The sequence below is a fragment of the Molothrus ater genome, chromosome 6 (assembly GCF_012460135.2).
Source record: "Molothrus ater isolate BHLD 08-10-18 breed brown headed cowbird chromosome 6, BPBGC_Mater_1.1, whole genome shotgun sequence".
NCBI lineage: Eukaryota > Metazoa > Chordata > Aves > Passeriformes > Icteridae > Molothrus > Molothrus ater.
In genome coordinates this window covers 19,566,348-19,581,413 of record NC_050483.2, presented here as the reverse complement: position 1 = coordinate 19,581,413, position 15,066 = coordinate 19,566,348, and the positions used below count along the sequence as shown (strand labels likewise).

At 44.5% G+C, this 15,066-nt stretch overlaps 1 protein-coding gene across 1 annotated transcript; it reads left to right on the top strand.

The window, feature by feature from the left end:
- Positions 1–583: 583 nt before the first annotated feature.
- On the top strand, positions 584–5,158 carry COMMD9 (COMM domain containing 9). Its single transcript, XM_036384403.2, has 6 exons — positions 584–666; positions 746–871; positions 1,214–1,353; positions 2,015–2,049; positions 3,271–3,374; positions 4,193–5,158. The coding sequence occupies exons 1-6, from the start codon at positions 616–618 to the stop codon at positions 4,331–4,333; spliced, it is 597 nt and encodes a 198-aa protein (XP_036240296.1). The 5' UTR covers positions 584–615; the 3' UTR covers positions 4,334–5,158.
- The last annotated feature ends 9,908 nt before the right edge of the window (positions 5,159–15,066 follow it).

Sequence of the window (15,066 nt, the reverse complement as noted above, 5' to 3'; positions counted from 1 at the left end):
AAACCCTGTTTCCTGCCAGGCTTGTGAAGCCCAGTGGAAGAAACATTTATGTTTGCATTTCTCACTGTGCAAAATTCTGCTTACAAACCAACAGAGATGGAAATAAGGATGAGGACGTGACAGAGGCAGTGACGGGGAAAGACCATAGATTAGTGATGCCCTGGATCCAGATGTGCTGGAAGCCACGCAAGGCAAAGAGAAGACATTCTCCCTCAGAAAGAGGACTTATTTAAATTCCTCACAAAGTGAAAGGCACAGCTTGCAAGGATAATGGTCCGTATCGCCATCACAGTGCCGTGATAAATCCTTCGCCTCCCGTTCCCGCTGGCTGAAAGCAGCGCGTTTACAGCACAACTCCGAGGCAGAGCTTTGCACTCAGAGTAGAAAACGCCCCGAGTGGAACGGCAGGGGCAGTGCCACACACCGAGAGCTTCCCTGTCCCTATCCGTGTGCCTGTCCCTGCCCCCCGTCCGGCCCCTGTCCGTGTCCGGTCCCGGTCCGTGTCCGTGTCTCTGTCCCTGCCCCGGTCCTGTCCCCATCCCTGTCCCCGGCCCCGCCCCGGTGACGGGCGCGTGATGGCGGCGGGCGGAGCGCGGCCGCGCTGACGGCGCCAAGATGGCGGCGCTGCGGGACGGGCACTTTGCGGCGCTGCAGATCCTGCTGAAGGTGAGCGGGGCCGGGCCGCGGGGGCCGGGGCCGCCGCTGCCGGGCCGCGGCTGAGCGCCCCCGCTTTGCTCCCCGCCAGGCGCCGTCGAAGGACGCTGTGCGGCAGCTGTGCCAGGAGTGCTTCTCCAGCCCGCCCGCCGCGCTCGGCCCGCTGGCGCAGCGCGCCTGCCCCGGGCTCGCCGTCAGCGCCGAGGAAGCGGAGCAGGTAGGGCCGGGCAGGGCAGCCGCGGGCCCCGGCGGGAGGGTAGGAGCGGGACTGTGCCGGTGCCAGCACGGGGCTGGCCCAGGCCCTCGGGAAGGTGCGGGAAACGAGACGTGCGCGGGAACAGCGAGCCTCGCCCGCGGCAGAAGGGAGCGGGCTGAGGCTGCGAACCGGGGGGCGCTGAAGAGCTCGGCCCCGTCCTGCTGAGGCCGTCGGGCCGTACTTGGATGCTCAGGGCTCTGGTGGTGAGGGTCTCCAGCATAAGCTGTGTCTCCTGGCTAAGAGGGCCCGTCCTGTGCTGTATGTAATGCTTCTCAGCGCTGCCCTTCTCTTGTCTCCTGACAGCTGGTGTCTGCTCTGCACAACCTCACCAGGCACGTGGTGTACCGCGGCTTGACCGGGGCAGAAGACATCCTCCGTCTCTTCCCAGAAAACTTCCACCAAAACCTGAAAAACCTCTTAACTAAGATAATCTTGGAGAATATGTAAGTGCTACCCACTTGCCATTTGCTTTCAGCTGGAGATTTAAAGCCTGTGTATGTCGTTTGATATGTGGATATTTGGCAACGTGGATATTTGTCTAGTTTCTGTAAATGGCCAATGAAACAGCCCTGGGCACACAGAGTTTTCCCATGACTTCTGAAACAGACGTGGGTCACATTCCTAATATGCAAAGCCCCTTTTATCTTAACAGCTGTGTGGTGAGAAAAATGCTACTGTTGATGATAAAACTTATAAGGCTGGATTTCAGCTCTAGAAGATCTAGGTGGTACCCATATATCCATCCACTTGTCACCATGGCTCAGGTGCAGAGGCACTGTATGTGATAGACCATACATGAGGTGGTGGCAGGGGAGGGGACTTGTGCTTGCACATCTCAGTGCTTGGAGCCCACAGCTTTGATAAGACCAGGGAGGAAGGTGTGGGCTTTAAACGAGCTGCCCTTCCAGAAGAGCCCATGGTTGGTCACCAGTTTGCCTGCCATTAGCCACCAGTCCCAGCCTTTCCATCGCACTCAGTAGCATGTCTCTGTCTCCTGCTTACTGCTGGTGACCCTTCAGTCAGGGATAAGCCATGCTAAATGCTTACCTCTTTTCTTTTTTTCTAAAAGCACTTTTGATACTGTTTTCTCCACTTTTTTCACAGCTCTGCTTGGAGGAATGAAGCACAAGCCAGTCAAAGTAAGTAGTAATCTCAGGAATGAGATTGTCTGCTAGGAAATAATGGATTATCTTAGTATTGTATTTATAAAAGTATCTTGACATGCATTACGTAGGGACCAAGGCAGTGGTCCAAGGCAGACATTCCAACAGATTGATCTGTGTTAACATAAAAAAGTGAATGGTTTCCTGCCCCTCCCAAGCCACCAGCAATCAATCTTTGCAAATTAACATACAAAGCTTAACAGATGTATTTTGTGCTGTTGCAAATGCTGCCAAGTGCTGGCCCTGACAGACTGTGAACTGGAATTTGTTCCAAAAGCAGGAACAAGGCAGCTAGTTGTGCACTGCCCCCTGGAGCTCTGTGCAAGGAAGCAGCAGGGGCACGGAGAGAGAGCCTTTCCCCAGACAGAAAAAAAATTCAGTTAGACAATAAAGCACAGAGAGAAAGTAACTTGAGTGTCTGTAGTGAGTAGGAAGGCTGGCAATCAACCCCTGGGGAAGACACTAAGCATCTTACAACAGGCAGAATCCAGACAGGCTGCAATTGCCTACTGAGACAGCTTTTTCCTTAGCAGCCAAGTTAGACTGGTGTTTCTTTCCTTGGGTAGCCCCAGGAGGTCTCAGCTCTGAGCTATTGATGTCCATAATGCACCTGTTAAATGGTTTCTGCTAGGCTGCATGTAATTAGGGTGATATTTGAAATACTTTTAAGGAATGTGAAGATTGCAGTTTGTCAGTATATTTGCTGTACTGCAGGATGCTTTGGGGAACTTGAAATAACATGTTTGATACTGCCAGATTTTACAAGCTTTCCTGAGTGCTTTCGTACCAGTTTCAGAGCAGAGCAATAAGCGTGCAGGTGCCAGAGCAACTCACAATGAAACACCAGTTGAGTGTAGCAGGCAGCAAGGCAGGGCATAAAGATGGGGAGAAGACATCTTACTGCTCTCCTTCTCCCAGCTACTTTGGAAATTTATCTCTGCTTCTTGCACTGAACTGTCATTGCATGTAATGATGGGAGAACCCTTTTTGCCCTTCCAGTGTCATGAGGAGGTCTTCAGAGACTGGCTTATTCCAGAGTAAAATGATGGGAAACCACGTAGTAGGAACTAAACTTGTACACTTCCCAGGGCCAGAAGTGGAGAAGCCTGTGCATGGTGGTGGTCACAGGTTGCAGGCTGTGGTGTCACCATGATACCACATGAGCTGAGCCTAACAGAGCCATTTTTAATCTCCCAGTCTCCCTGCCTCGGCTGGTGGACATGGACTGGAGGGTGGACATCAAGACATCTTCAGACAGCATCGTAAGAATGGCAGTCCCTACCTGCCTGCTGCAGTTAAAGGTAATGGCAGTGGCTGTGAAGGACCCAAATAACAAAGGCCAACACCTGACTTCCCAGGGAAAACCAGTTCAGACAGGCATCTGGTGCTTGCCTCATGCCTGGTGGGCCATTAGACTTTCTCAGAGATGATACCTGAAATGCCACAGAGCATGGGAACAGTGTCTCTGATGAAAGCTCTCTTGCACAGAAGTTTTGTGTGCATGAGGATGTGAGAAGTCACCATGTTTTTTCCTAGTCACCATTGTTTGCTACAGAAAAAAAGAAGATAAATCATGAAGCCATCATCCTTTAATTTTAAGCACTCTATCAGCATGTTTAGCTGACTTCATTAGTTGGGAAATTGCTTGAGATAACTAATAACTTCCTTCACTAGCTGCATCTGTCATTTGGGGAGTATACCTAACTTACTGCTTGTGTTCTGCAGAGTTTTGGATCCCCCAACCAATAAAAATCAGATGAGTGGGATTCAGAGGAGGAATTAAAATCTAATTTCTGTATGTGGGGTGGAGTTAATGTGGTACCTCTGTGGTACCTGCTGAGATGCTTTTGATACAGATGTGGCTTCCTGCCACAACTATCTTCAAAATATCCCAATACTCATGGCAGTAGATGCTCACTTGCACTCTGACAATGGGAGTGCACTTCACTAGTGAGGCACACAGCTTAGAAAATGTGCCATGGTTCTTCAGGATGGAGCTGGATTCCAAATTCAGACCATTTTGTTTAATCCATGTATTAAACACTACATTTTGTAGTGGCTCTAGAAGAACACATAAATTAATTTTTCATACAACTAACATCTGCATTCCTATTTTAAGATTCAGGAAGATGCTGCCTTATGTGGAAATAATCCTGTTGTTTCTGCACTGACTGTGGAACTGAGCAAAGAAACCCTGGATACTATGTTAGAAGGTCTGGGAAGGATTCGGGACCAACTTTCTGCTGTTGCAAACAAATGAATGCTCAGGGCATGGATGCCAGCAGCAAGGAAGGGAAGTATTCTCTACCTACAGCTGTCAGAAGTTGCAGCCTAGTGTAACACGTTGTCTATTTCAGCAAAACAAATCTAAAGAGGTTTTTTTCTTGAATTAATGAGATAGCTTTTGAAAAGCTAATACTCAAATACTTATTTGGTTGGATGCCAAGAAATGGTTTCCTATTATGTTGTTGAACAAAAGCTGTTCACCGTTTCAGAAGAGGATTTCAGGGCTCAGAGCTTGGCTTAATCACAAGGGTCATAACTGGAAACAGCAAATAACTGCAGCCAATGAAGCAAGTTCTATCTCTGTCCTGAAATGAGAATCTGAAAGGCTCAAGCTAGGTAATGGCTGCCTTCCAACAAAGGGAGGGTGCTTCTCTCTGGGATGTGCATGTACTGAGGTGCCTGCTGGATGTAGCACTCTCTCCCTCTCAGTGAAGCAGAGCCATGCTGCAGATTGTTATTAGAGGATGATGCACTGAAATAGGGCAGTTATGCTACAACACATTCCCTTCTGATCAGCTTCACAGCATCATTTGCAAAATGACTGTTCTCATCATCTTTAGCAGAACTAATTTCCTCCTTCTATTTGAAAAGTAAAAAAGGAGTTCAGGTAATTCATGTTTGGGGTTTATTGGACTCTGGGCTTTGTCTTTGCTGCACAAAAACCAAACTGGGAGAATAAAGAATTGAAGGCTGTTTTCTGTGCTGTAGGAAACCCCTCTGTGGCAATATGTGCCTATACTTCTTCTAAGTGTTCTGTTGTTTGTGTAAATCTTCATTTAATTAAAGAATGAACTGCTAATTGATTTTGTGAATCCTTTTCAGTCTGGAAGAGATGTTGTCCTGGGTTACCTCAGCCTCTTTGTGATGGTGCCAAGTTTCTAGGCTGGTTTAATGGATGTTCCTGTTTGTTGCTGAAGAAGGTTCTTTTGTTTCCTATTCAAATTGATTCATGTTTGAAACTTCCTTCTCTTCATTGTAATACAGTTTCAGGGCACCTTCTTCCATGGGCATCACCTCTGTACGATATTAGAGGATTACCCTGACCTAGAAGTTTATAAATATGTGTGCATTGTGAGTGTGGAGGAGTTAAATGCAGAAAATCAACAAAATTCAGATTCTTCTTTCTGATGAGCTTCTATAGAAGTCTATATCCAAATGTGTTTATGGCAAAATCCAATCTCTCCTGCAACACTGGGCTCTCCTTCAAGACACAAACATTGTTTGTTGTGTTTGGAAATACAGAATCATTCAAGAAGTGTGCATAACTACAAGAACTGTGTTAATTAATTCTACACATACCCCCAAAGTGCAGGCTAGAATATAAGTGTAAGTGAAGGCTGTGCCTTTAAAAGATAATGGAGCTCATGAAATGCAGCTCATGCATCAAGATCAACTGAGTGGCAAGTCCCTTGTTAATGTCTTGAGCAAAGATTATAATGCTTAGTATAGTATCAAGGCAAACTGGTACATTTCATATATAATTTGGACATCTCAAATGGAGGAGATGGATATTTAAGAGTATGTTCTGTAAGACTCAAGTTGTGAAAGACATCTCTAACAGTACTTCAGTTTGAGGAAATTTTGTTGCCTTTGCATCCTAGCCTTGAAAAAAAACCCCCAAAAATGAATAGTTTATATAGTAGTGTCTTAGAAGGTAAGAATCACTGAGGAGGTAAATAATTCAGGATGAAGTACTGTAGTGTTAGAGGAGCTGAGGAAGTCAAAACACAGAGGAAATTCTTGAGGTAAATACTAAAGTTATAGTCAAAATGTAGGGGTCCAATGCAATGAAGAACTGATAGTTGTTCTCATGTAAAACAATTATACAGCTACAGAATAGTTGTAAAGAAAAGGAAGATTTAAAACTGAAAAGGCTTTTCTGGTGGCAGAGTGGAGCTTTCTGCAGGTAGCTAAAAGTTGCTTGTGGAGTCTTAACCAAAAGGAGCGTGCCCACTGAACCAGAGACATGCCAAACATCTGGTGACTCCAAGGGGTAGATGTCAAGTCATTCTGCAAGAAGACACTGGTATTTTCTAGCCCAATATTTAGGATGCTGTGGGAGCTTGCCTTCAAATCTTCACCTAAATTGTTAGGTATTTTATTGTGGACTCTTATCTCCTTAGCCAGAAGAGCTGAGACTGCTCAGAAAAAGGTACATAAAACAAAGGAGGCTGAGTAGGACTGTCATTACCCAGACAGCAGGAGAACTTCACATTAAAGTCCTTTTTATGGAGACTGCTACACAGAAAGAGAATAAATTGCCTGCTACTGCAGGCAATCATATGTGATCTTTTTCATAAAGTTATTGCTCTCTTAAAATGAGTTAGATTTTCATCCTCCCTCCACATATTGCTGCTATTTGGTAGGGCTAGCCTAAGAGATGATGGATTCATCTCTTCTCTGTTACCAGTTTGTTACTGTGCCAACTGTCCTCTTTTGCTTACTTCTTTCTTGCCTTTCTGTTTTTCAGTCCTATTTAAGAAGCAGTAAAATCCCTGACCACTTTTGATGACTAAGCCTTGTAAGCTCTATATTCTGTGCCTTTCAGAATTGCAGTGGCCATTCTTCACTTAACAGTTTGCATCTCCCTTGAATGGGGTCATCACCACAAGTGTTTCTGGAGGATTGTCCATGGACATTACTAAAGAATGAACTGTCACAGTATGTGAATCACCTGAATGAACTCCTGCCAGGAAACCACAAGCCTTCATTGTGAAGTGGAGCTTAAAAGCTCCATCCTCATTCCAGTATTTGAGAAACAGAAAATTCACTTTCTGCATGTACACTTGGTAATGATGCTAATTCCGTTACAGTAAGAAAAACAGTGATAAACTTATTTGTAAAACACAGTATGCAAGTTAAATTCAAATTGTAATTTCACAATCAGACATTGTGTTGAATCTGTGTCAAGTGTTGAAAAAGCATTACAAACAATAAAGCCTACTTTGTATTATTCAAAACAACACAAACAATGCTAGCTTTTATTGCAAGAAATTGTGCACTTTAGGGTGTTCAGACTAAAAATTGTGTAGGTGTGATTGAGAGCAAGAAAAGCTTAGAAAGAAAATGCCTTTAAGGTTCTAGCTTCTACTTCAATTACTGATCTTTAAACCCTGGTTTAAAATTGTAGAAGATTTCTAAGACTCATGATGGTGTGGTAAAGATCTAGTAATTACTCTATATTTAAGTTTTGAGTTTAATACATGAAATTTATATATTCAAGCTCTTCTGAAACTAACATGTATACAAAGTTTATGCTTTGTTTATAACTGAGGTCTTACTGTTTCACATCAAACAAGTTATTTTGTTACTAGTAATCTGGTTTAGAATTGTTTTGACCTAAGTTAAAAATCTTAGTTTCTATTTTTTTGCAATCTAATCTTCACTGGATATAATAAAGTTTCTTTAACAATATAGATGGGGCCACCTGCCCAGATCAGGACTGAAGAAGTCATTTAGAGATCAAGAGACCTATCTGGGATAGCCCTCCTGTTAAATGAACATCTCTCTTAAAAACCACAACGGTCCAGCTTAATCTCAGTTTTTGGTACAAACAACAACATACCTAGTGGTGTAATTTTGTCAGCTGTTCTGTAACTATGGTTATTCTGAGTTAAAATAACCCCTACAAAAGTAGCACTTTAATACATTTACCACTCTTTTTTATATACCCTTAAAAGATTAATCTCACTAGGCTGTAGAGTGGCAGCACTTGAAGTTGAGGAATCCCACCTCCCCAGACCCTTTTCTAACATTTTGACTCCTTAGTCAGAAACTTTAGTCCATGACACAGTAATTACACAAACTCATGTATTTTTCCCCCCATCTGAACAAATGTTGTGCAAGTAGCTGCTGATTTTTTGCTCTGTTTTTAATGTAACAGATTAATAATGCTTGTGATGCTTGGATCTGCCTTATTAACTGACTTCTCCAAGGTATAACTTGGTTAACATTATGTAATTTAGTCTCCACTATCACTGCACCAACACAGCCCTGTATCATTACAATGCAACATCTTGGCTTACCCACCATCAATATGTGCTCACCCTGCCCAGGATTTCCATCTGCTCTCATGATCCACATTCATCAGACCCCTGCTTGAAGGCAGCTGCACTACCATCACCAGTGAATTAAACCTCACAAACTCCAGCAGGGACACATTTATAGCAAGATGATGAGAATGTGCTAAAAGTCTTGAGTTTTTCAGCTACACTCAAAAAACCATAGGTGTGCACTAGAAGCCTTGCTGTAAGGATCAGTGGCCAAACAGCCCTTGCCCTTTTAAGCATGTAAGAACCTGACTGTTGCTGCTTGATGCTTTATGAACCTGTTTTCTGGACTTTTTAGTGCCTAAGAGTCCTTCCACTGACAATGCTGCTGCTGAAGTACCCATGAAATACATAACAAAAATACCAACACAGCACACCCACCCTGTGACAGTTCGCTGGTGTATTTTACTGAGTGTCACAGGAAGAAGAGGGACCACAACAGAGTCAGAGCAGGTGCTGCAAGCTCACAAGCTTCCTAAGCTTTCTGTAACATTGGCCTTTAGCAAAGAAAGAATCACGGAATATCCCAAGTTGGAAGTGACCCACAAGGGTCATGGAGTCCAACTGCTGACCCTGCACAGGACAGCTCCAACAATGCCACCATGTGCTTGACAGCATTGTCCCAACACTCCTTCAACTCTGACAGGCTGATACCATGACCACTTCCCTGGGGAGCCTGTTCAGTGCCCAACAACCCTCTGGGGAAAGAACCTTTTCCAAATAACCAGGCTAAACTTAACAGAGACTAGGAAATGAGCCTAGATTTACAGTCCTAGTTAGCTAAAACACTCAAGCCTAAATGGCACCGAGAGAATTTGATAAATTAACCATTTAGCCGAGTATTTCCAGCCGTCTAAACTGGTACTGCTGGCCCAGCTCGGAACAGCACCTGACCATCTCCCGCCGACACGGGCAGGTGTGAATGAAAGCAGAGTGAGAATCAAAGGATGCCGTAACAAAAGAAACATTCCTGAAAGCGCAAATTCTTTTTCTCCAGGAGATGGCGAGCTCGGTCTCCCAGTTCTCTTCCCTTCTCAGTTTCTCGGCAGCACGCAGCAGTCTGGGCTGTCCTCCTCAGAATCTGGGAGCAAATCAATGCCTGCCGAAGTCCAAACAGCACCAAACCAGAAGGGGGATATTATTCACTGCTCAGCAAAAGCTCTCCCAACTGCTCCCATAGTCGCGGGTTGAGGCAGCTGAGCACATTTTAGGGGAAGCTGGCAGAGACGGAAGCAGCAGATGGTTCTCTGGACTGTGCCAGTCATTTCAAACACCAAGAAGGAGGAACTCTCCCTTCTTTTTCCCAGGCTGGATGCATAGTCCTCCAGGGAGAGCTTAGGCACTTAGAAGGGTAAGAACAACGTTGCATTTAAAGGGATGAGGACAACTTTGAATGCTTCCATACTGCCCTCTCTCAGACAATGTGAGTTTTGCATAGATTTGTCTTTAAATAGTGGTGAGCAGGACACTGTAAAAATCATGTCTGGAGAAGGAAGTAAGATGGGGGGAGGGAGAGTTCCTTCTTTCCCAAGCATGTCAGAAAACAATTTAGAACAGTGCACAAAGCACAATGGCATCCTGTGCAATGTATATACAAATTCTCTTGTTGGTTTTCCACTCACTTTTGCTGCTGCTGTTAATACAAGGCCTGGGATGAAAGCATTCCCTCCCCTCACTGACCTTTCTGCACCCCCTCCTCCCAGGAGGCATCATCTTGCCACTCTGGGAGGGGAAGTGCTAATGCACACTAGCAACAATGACACACCACACTGTGCTGTCAAATATGCAAAGTAAACACACAGAACAGAGGCAGTGAAATAGTGCCCTGCTTTCATCCTTACTCTCCTCCAGTCACTGTTCTTGTAAAGGCTGCTTTGGAACAATAGTAGGTACGGCTTCCCCCCCCCCCGCCAAGGAAGACACAATTTGTCATGTTGACAGCATCCCTTTATGCTGATGAGATAGTGAGGGTTGAGTGCCAGCTAGCAGCAGAAATATAATAGCATCCATCAGAGCTGTTAGCTAGAGTTGGCCAGTGCTTTTGTTTGTAATTTAGAGGGCTATAATTCAGCCTTGTAAATAAGATGCAGGAGAAACTCTACACTGAAAATCAGGACCTTGCAGCAGGCCCTTTAGTTTCTTAAGGAAAAAAAAAAAAAGTCAGGTTTGCTTTGACATTCTGCACTGTGCTGAAAGAAGTGATAAGAAACCTGGATGAGATGACTGCAGTGTACCAATGCTCTGCACCGACAGGGCTAACGAAATGCTGATTTCTGTACAACTGTATCAGTGACTCTAGGTCCAGAGTGTTCAAACACACTTTCTGTATCAGTAAGTCTTGAGGCTAATGGTATCTTCACTTCCAAACAAATCACTGTACAGGTCAGCAAGGCTCCCCAGGTTGTATCTCTACTCCACACAGTGGCAGGGCTCAACCCACATAAAGCTCACTGCAGATTTACGACCAGAATCAGTAAATTACTCACTGTCTGAAGTATTCTGGTTCCTTAGTGCTTGATGGCATTTAGGTATTGGGACCTCATTCCCAAGCCTGTTCCTGCATTTATCTTATTTTCATGCCTACACAGAGACATGACCCCTACTTTTGAATGTTTTCCTTTTTTCAATCCACTAGTGCCAGCCAGTATTACTCCATGCTCTATTAAGCCAGAATGGTAGAAAGTCTAGAAAGTTTGAACTGGATCTCAACAGACAACTGATAGACTCAAAAGTGATGGCAAATAAATAATCAGAAGATCAGAGTGAAATCAAAGAAACACGAAGCATGTCTTTAGTGCACTGCATAACTGAAAGTTAAGAGAACTGCATTTAGAAAATACTGCTTTTCCTCTCTGAAAAGAACAGCATGAAAGTGTACTTGGCCATCTGTGTCTCAGGATGTTTTCCTCTTCTTGGGCACAGATGGTAAACTTCAAACATCACCATCACTCCCATCTACCACATAAGCCCTGTAAGCAATCTTATTTACCATTTCTAGCCATTGCTTTCCAGTGACCTCATTTCTCCCTTTGGTGCTGTCTTGGAAGTTCTGGCTAATATTAAAGGCACTGAAATAGACACTTTCAACACTCCCTTGTGGGTGTGGTAACATAGTTTTCAATAAAGCAAAGACCCTTTAAACAAAATGAAAGCTGGCCACATTTTCCCCTTGTCCTTAGGCAAGTAAAAAATAAAATCCCTTTCCTATGCTATCGAAACAATAAAATAAAACAGCTAAGCAAGAAATCTAATCAAGGTGAACCTTCACTCCACTTGTGGTTTGCACACCAGTGACCTCTCCAGACTGCACATTGTCTGAGGCAGAGACTTTGTCTTCACAGCCCCGTACAGGAGACTGACTCTGCCACTGGTACTCCATCAGTAACACCAAGGATTCTGTCCCCTGGTGCCACCAAAATACTGCAGTTATTTCAGGATCAGATTTCCAGTTGCCTGACACAGCAGTGGTCTTATCTTTTCCTAGATAAATAAGGCTGATCTATGCAGTTTAATGGGTGGATTGTGTCACCACTGGCAGCTCACAGAGAAATGGTCCAATTTTCAGAGGTGTGAAATACTTACTTTGGAACTTCAGATACTTCTGATATACATCTGATAACCCTCCCTCTAAGCCCATCTAATCTGCAGTGTCAGAAGGGATCTCAGTACAATTTCCCCCAAGAGAAGCAATTGCCATGGTATTTTTGGTTAAAATTTCTTCTTCCCCTACAATTCCATTTCCTTATATCATTCTGTATCATACACACTGTCATTCTTCACTCCAGAGTGGATTACACTCTGGCAGTGAAAGAACAGCATCCTATTTCAAAAATTCAGTAGTCAATGAAAAGCACCAAAATTAAAAAATAAATTACACAGACTGTCCTTTGTTGTAATGGTGAAGACAGGCATGAAGCCTTCTAGTAACTGAAAATGAACTTGACTTTCAGGTGATGAAATTCAATTAATTGGCATTTCTCTAGAGAGGGGGAAAAATCTTTGGGGACAATCTCTGCATACAAAATCAACACACTGGGCATTAATGATATTTATTCTCAAGTACAGGCAGCTTACTCACATCAGCAGTGTTCTGGGGAAGGAGTACCCTCTAGCATAGAGCTGTTCTAACAGCAGGCACTGGTGCAACTCTGGACCACAGCCTGGCTTTGCTGAGAGCTCTGAATGCTCTACAAGAAATCAAACTTTCCACAGCTCCTTGGCTGCAGAAACAAACAGGGCACAGGAACAGTTGCAGCTCTCCAGGCTCAAAGCATGTCCAGCCCTGGGTAAGGGGACTGAGTCTGGCTTTTACAGCAGACCTGGAGGCCTTGATGTCACCTCTGGGAGCACAGTAAAACTGAATGAGGCAGCCCAGGTGGGGGTGAGAGTGAGGCCTGGAAATGCAGACCTCTGAGCCAAGTGCTTGTCTCTGCAGTGTCTCTGAATATCTCACTTTACCTCTGACTTCTGCCAAGCAGATAAAAAGCTACATTACACCTATTGTGGTGGTGATAGAATAACTAACTGATCCACTTGGTATTAAGCCTCTTGCAGTGTGTGGGTAAAGGGACCTACACGTGTACTGAGCATTTTGCCAAGACAAAGACGTCAATACTGGGGTATTGTGTTCTCTACAAAAGCAAAGGCTGAAATGATTTTCTGCTGCCTACAAAGAAAAGAGTGTTTTGCAGAATTTCTCTCTCTCTCAAGTTCTTCAGGATCACAGTATCATACATCTTTGAAAATACAACAGGGTTCAACTCCTGGACCTAAATCACTATCACAACGCTCTTCAAAGGAATCCCATCCTGCTGGGCTTTATAGCTGATTGCAACTCTTCACCTCTCCCTGACCCACTTTAACAGTGTGTCCTTCTACCTCATCCATATGAAAGGCTTCAGAAGGAAATTGTGAATAAAGGCCACAGTGAAAGACCAGCCCATCTGTTTGTTTAGGAAGAACCCTCTTTGCTTTGTCTCAATTTCAGACCTTCCATGTAAATCGGCAACTATCCAGACAATTTCCCTGCTACCCCCCTTTCCTTTCTCCACCTCTCCAGCAGCATCTTATCCAGTAGCATTTTGTCTCTCCTTTCATGTAGCTGTGACTGAGCAGATGAATGGACACAGGAAATAAATTCCATGTATTTGAAGTCTCTGCTGTATGAAGCTCACGTGCATGCAGGGTAGGGAAGGGATTGAACCAAGCTTGGATGACTCTGATCAATTCTCTGACATTAATTCCATTTTCACATCTAAGGTCCCTTTTGCCTAGGGTGTTTTGGTTTTTTATTTTTGTTTTAAATGCTGGTTCCCAGGCATTTACTACAGGACATGGTACAGAATAAATGTGCCCTGGGAGACAGTACAGCCTCAGCAGGCCTTTAGGAGGTCTGCAGAGCCTGCAGACACCAGAGATGTCTCATGGGTGGAGGGATGACATATTGCTCAAATAAACCTGAGATGAAGCAGATGCAGGGAAAAGTGAAGGGGCCTTCAGCCATCCTAACTGAAATAGAAGTACAGATTTATTGTTTCTTCTGAAATCAACCAGGGACTTCATCATTGCCATTTATTGCCTAATTAACTCACTTTTCTTATAGCATTTATGATATTTGGACATTCCACACCTGGCAGAGAAATGTCTGCAATGAGCTAGTTACGTTCAGGTGCTGTCCTTTATTTGGGCTGACCTACAAAGAACTTCATGGGTCTGTTAGTTTCCCCTTGAGATATGCTGTATGTTGACTGCCAAAGAAAATGTCATAAGCCTTAACCAGTGTTTCTGCCTCTCTTCCTCCTCTCACACCCCTCAGGAGCCCTCCACTAGGAGTCCTCTAAATGCATCACCAAAAAGATCCCTTGTCCCCAAAGTCCCTGTCATTGTGTGCTGCCTTTGCATGACCACACAGTCCTACGGCACTTCTGAAAACAAAGGCAAACCCAAGCCAGCTCCACAGGTTCTCCCTCCTTACCCCCAGCTGTTTTTCATGCCATGGTAGCACCTTCCAGTCTGGAGGGCAGCTCTGCTGTGGGACACAGGACTGGGCTGTCTGGTGTTAATTAACCTGTGACAGGACTGCAGGCAGCTCAGGGCTCTGTATCCAGGTGGGTGCTGTTAGGAAGGCAATGACAACATCAATACTGCTCCCTCCACTGTCTACAGCTTCCCTTTTTTATTTGGTGCTAGGTGCATTACAGGGAAAAAAAGGAAAGAAAGTGAGAGAGAGAGGTGCAGGGAAGGGAAGGATCAATTGTGCTCTGCTCTTTGCAAGCAGCCAGATTGAAAATGTTCCCGTCACCCTAGTGATGAGAAATGGCTGGCTGAGAGCAACCCACACCATGGGACTATTTTAACACATGTGACCTGACTGCTAACTAATCTAACTCCAGTTGGACTCAGCAAAGCCTTGGATTTAGAAGAACAATACCTATATTCAGCTGAAAAAACAATTTGTGTTAAAAATATATCTACTAATTCTGGCCCAAAAGGCCAGATCCCTGAGCCATGCCATGTTTGGAGTATGCAGTGAATGCACCTGGTCCTGCTGATTTCAGTGCTGACTTCAGTCAGCTGTTCAGTGAGCCAGACCCAGAACAGCAGTTTGGAAGGGAGATTTAAGAACAGAGTGTTCTAAACAGACAATTGTCAGCCAGTA

What these genes read in the sequence shown, in the direction of transcription:
- COMMD9 (XM_036384403.2), top strand. Translation starts at nt 616, where the DNA reads ATGGCGGCGCTGCGGGACGGGCACTTTGCGGCGCTGCAGATCCTGCTG. An exon ending in CGCTGCAGATCCTGCTGAAG is followed by an intron (nt 667 to 745) that starts GTGAGCGGGGCC and finishes GCTCCCCGCCAG; the next exon opens with GCGCCGTCGAAGGACGCTGT. An exon ending in AAGATAATCTTGGAGAATAT is followed by an intron (nt 1,354 to 2,014) that starts GTAAGTGCTACC and finishes CTTTTTTCACAG; the next exon opens with CTCTGCTTGGAGGAATGAAG.